The 4,792-nt window shown below is 41.4% G+C and overlaps 1 protein-coding gene across 1 annotated transcript in view; it reads right to left on the reverse strand.

Moving 5' to 3' along the window:
• Positions 1-1,196: 1,196 nt before the first annotated feature.
• Positions 1,197-4,792, reverse strand: part of LOC138055730 (RNA helicase Mov10l1-like) — a 10,237-nt gene continuing 6,641 nt past the window's right edge. Inside the window, exons 6-8 of the mRNA XM_068901608.1 lie at positions 4,274-4,414; positions 2,565-2,657; positions 1,197-1,699 (exon numbers count right to left, since the gene is read on the reverse strand). Of these exons, the coding sequence (XP_068757709.1) occupies positions 1,250-1,699; positions 2,565-2,657; positions 4,274-4,414 (684 nt within the window). The 3' untranslated portion in view covers positions 1,197-1,249. The remainder of the gene's footprint in view (positions 1,700-2,564; positions 2,658-4,273; positions 4,415-4,792) is intronic.

Consider the following 4,792-nt stretch of genomic DNA (forward strand, 5'->3'; position numbering starts at 1 on the left):
AAAGAAGGTAGGCTTGTCGAATACTTCTATTTCGCATGTTCAAGGTTTTTGTCTCGTTTACATTTGCTCTGGATGATTTTTGCCGCCTAGTTTGATTTACCAGAGAATCTACAAGTATTAAGTGACTTGAGTTTCTGTCGCAATTATGGCCTACTGGCCTACTAGCTATTGAACTAGAAGACCGTTTACCATGGTTCATTTTACATTTGAATTTCTTGGAGCAGAAAGGTCAGTCATACAACATTGAGAAAGTGATCGGGGAAAGAAGAATTTGGTAAGGTCGAACACGTTTGTTGACGATTGCTACGTAATAACACGTCATATCCAAGATGGCGCTCTCCAAGCCACGAAAGAGGCAACTTCGAAGTGATCTTATCACATTTTTACAGGAAGTGGACAAAACGGCAATTATTTTCGATTTCCTGGGGAAATGTTTTTAGTAATTTAGAGATACTTTGTCTAGACCGTACTTTCCCTTTTTAAAAGTCTCTTATCGAGGTCTGGTTCTTGATGCGGATGATCTTAAGGTTTTCCCACTATAACTACCACGTTGACATTCTTAAGTGAAGGAAAGGAAAATTGCGAGCAAAGCCTATGAAATACAAATGCAATCTACGATTTAAGAGTTCCTGATGTGTTCCTTCCTTGTCTAAGATCCACTGATGGGCGCCTACGCAACTTTTCGCTAAGCGAAAGGCTCATCCCACCACCTTTCACCTTTTCCTACACATTATGTATTAAATGAACTCTCACTCGCATCAAAAACTCTCCCCTTTCCCTTCCAGGCAAAATGAAATGCACATTCTCGAGGTAAGTCAGAATACGTGCGCTACAGCGCTCCCTATGATGAAGTTTTTTAAGTATTGATTTCCCCTTGCGTTGGATTCAATGTTTCCTTGTGCCAACACTTGTGGTGGCCATCTCGAAAGCGTACGCTACTTTGGCTGGAGAGGTTGAATGCATTTGCCAATAAGATAATTATTTGCAAATCATGATTCTTAGCGCTAACGGAACACTTCATGTTGGATATACAGATTGGGAGTGCTTCTAATTAATTGCTTTTTATGGACATAAGTAGTACAGAAAGAAACTCGACTGAGACACAATGCTTTAAAAATGGAGGACACCGAAAACGGATTCCGCAGAAAGACCGCAGGCAAAGCTGCCCCTAATTAATTACGGAGGATTCTGTAAAAGTGAACTTTATTTAATCAAAAATATAACTGATAGTCTGGCTCTCTTCATTGAATTAAACTGCCACCTCGCTTTTTCGATTTTTCTTCGGTTGAAAGACAAACTCTTCCAGCTCATCATCTGACTCTTGCTGTGTTGCTGTTAAAGGAAGACTTGAATACGAATCTAAGGCTTCTTCTGCACAGAGCTTCAAAACACAATTTTCATCTAAAGCTAACGAAGCTCCGTTTTTCCTCTCTTCAAAGAAGTTGTCGCTGCAAGGGTCAACTTGTTCCCCGCTGAACTCCGAAGGAGTGTTCTCACAGTCAGAGCTCCGAAAATCGGAGTCTTTAAAAATAGCCTGTGTATCATTTGACTTTCCATTTGAACTCCGTGGAAACGGGTCTTCATCCAACCCCTGGAATTCCGTGTTGCTTTGACCCTGAGGAAAAACTCCACTGTCCGTAGTTTCTCCTCCTTCAACCAGCGCTCCGTTTAGCAGACCAAAGGCAGCTTGAAATTCCTCCTGCGATGAAACACAATAGAACATCGCACAAAACGCTAAAAATCTTCTATGACACTTTGTGAATGAAAAAGCCGGTCTCCTTCAATACAGCCTGATAAAACGGTTTCGAAATGACCCGGAAGTATGTCCAATACACCATGCCAGGAGCCCATCACCCGGGGCCTCAATCCCCCATATAAACCCTTGGAGACAACCTTTGCCCGTATCTTTCTATTTTTAGACGTTCGAATTCCCACGAATGCATTATGCCGTCCAATCAGAACAAAGTTATTGTATTACGTCACAAGCAGTCACGCACCAGTGATCGCGTTCGTCTCACAAAATATTCTAAAAATAAAAAGATACGGGCAAAGGTTGACTCAAGGATATAGTCTGGATGGAGGCTCCAGGTGATGGGCTCCTGACCATGCGCAACATTGAGTCGCAAAGACGGATAAATGGACAAAGCTTTTTCTTAGGTATCCCCCACTCTATCCATTGTTGGTTTACTATTCCAGGGAATGTCAGGACAGCGTTTTAGAGAGCCTCTTTTGGCACTGGTGTGCGGGAGGGGTGGCGGGAGTTCTTTGCGTTTTATCACTCCGAAATGCCCTCAAGTTAAGTTCTTTTTCATAGTGTTGTACAAGATGGCGGTAATTGGATGGTCATACGTTCTATTTCTGTTAGAAAATCCTGTACACTTCAAACTTCTTCGCAGAATTTCTAGGATACCATGAAAGGCTCCCATCAGTTTCGAGCAGAATCACGCAACGCTTCTCTCTTCCAGGGGAGCGTTGCGTGACAACCTGTGTCTGCCCGTGTTTAATGGCCAATGGCTCATTTACAGTGAAAGACCAGCAAATAAGTTTCGTTTATATTGACGTACCTTTAGAAAATGTTGCTCCAAAGAGGGCAAATCGCATCCGATGTAAGCGTCGTTCATAACACAGTACTGGATAAGACAGCACCAGTATGGATCCTAAGCAAAGCGAAATATCATTATTATCTGGCAGTAGGGACTCATGACTGGAGTACTACTTCTGAGCATGCGCTGTCGGTTTGGGAGATCAGTCTTCTTTTCCGGTATTAGTGCTCAGAATAGAAAAGGCAATTGTTCTCATAGTCTTACTTGAAGTCCGTTAATTCTTTTCGTGGTTAAAGCCACGATCTTTACTGGCAGGCCAAGCAAAAGCAAAGGGAATTCACAGAAATCTGACCAATCTCGTCCCCAGAGTCCGCTTTTCTTTTCATTAGCACCAAGAACACGGACTCATCTCTGGCCAGATCCAAGGCAGGAAGCCCACAAATCACGCACTTCCTGCTCGTCTACGCAAGCTCAGAAATTTGAAACAACAGTGATTGTGAACGGTTACAAAACCGAACCTTCACTATGACTGCGCATAAATTGAAAGTGGCCAGAGTACGTGTTCTTGGTGCTGACCAAAACAAAAGTGGACTCTGGAGACGAGATTGAGATGTGACGCCAAAGAATTCCGGCTAACCTTTCATGACCTTAGAAATGAAAGGGTTTTACGAACCATTTCTCATAACTAACTTTCGCCAGTAGTTACCGCAGAAGCATTTTCAATTTTTTTGATATAATCGTCTGTAATGTTCTTTTCCCGAGAAATTTTCAGTTTGCTTTCACGATCCTCGCCAGTGTTCTGGTTAAAATGAGTATCTCGTCGTGTTCGAATTTCAACCATATTTATAGGGCACAGAGTGAAGTTACCTATTCATACACTATGTGCTATCGGCTGTCACCTTCAAGAATTGTTTACCACTTTTACAAGACTGAACATTTAATTATAGATAGGAGCTCATCAAGGGGACCCTCTACCTCCCGTACTTGGCATAGGAGTCAACAATTTCCGGAGTATATTTATTTTTATAAAATAATTAGGATAGTACGCACACTCTCATTGGTCAATAGCTGCGTTTAGATGAGAGTGTGGAACACGGCTGTGACATCACACGAATATTGATTGGTTGGTAGGAAATATGAGCGTGTGAAGAAAATCTGTTTCAGTCAAGAAGTAAAAAAAAAAGCATTTTCCTTCATTTGTTGAATTATCTTTGAGAAATATTTTGTAAAAGCAATAGCAGATTTTTTTCCGAGTTTCCATAGCATCATCTAAACACTCGGGGGAGTTCGGTGTATTTTCGATAGTTACGCAAACCCTCGACTGCGTCTCGGGGTTGCATAACTGTCTCGAATTCTCCCAACTCCCCCTCGTGTTTAGATGAGGCTATGGAAACACGGAAAACGTCCTCTATTGCTTAAATAGAACGCCTCCCTTAGGAGATTCAGCACGTCCATTGTTTTAAAAGCCAATCAAAACAAAGCCATCTCAGCATCAACGGAAATATGATGCTTTTCGCGGGAAAAACCTGTTCGTACAAATATAATTTACAGGGGAAAGGATTGACTCAAGGAATAAGTGGTGACAGAAGCTCATGATCAAAAAAGATTATTTCAATCGACAACAATGTAAATGCGTTTCATTATTCGACAAAGGGTTATTTCTTGTAATTAACACCAAAAGCGAATTTCAACGTGAGCGGAGAGTCGAGTAAGGCTGAAGTCTTACTTACCTGACAAAGAACGTGAGGATTGCCAATGACAACGAGCAGCGCCTGGGCCCGAGTAATAGCTACGTTAAATCTCTTGGGATTGCTGAGGAACCCCACAGTGTGACGAACATCAGAACCGACCAATGAGTCATTAGAGCGAACCTGTCAGCCAATTACAGGAAAAAACAGAAACTCAAATCTCCAAAGCGACAGATCATTGAAGTTAATACTGGCGATTATGCTTCCCAATGCATTACCACTAAGTTAAAAATACATGTGGAAGCTGGTCATAAGTCGATTGTGCTCAATCAAACTACGAAAAAACGAACAAGGCAAAACGATTACAAGAGTATCTTGATTTCAGACAACAAAAAAAGAAGAAAAAAGTGGGGACCAGTACTCTCGGTTAATTCTATTCAATAGCATATCTATAATTAGCATACTTAATTTATCAACATTCACTTTTGCTGAACTCAGCATTTTAACACCCATTTGACACTAAAAACGAATTTTACTAAGCAGTTTGTGATTTCACCTCAA

This window comes from Montipora capricornis, chromosome 7 (assembly GCF_036669925.1).
Source record: "Montipora capricornis isolate CH-2021 chromosome 7, ASM3666992v2, whole genome shotgun sequence".
NCBI lineage: Eukaryota > Metazoa > Cnidaria > Anthozoa > Scleractinia > Acroporidae > Montipora > Montipora capricornis.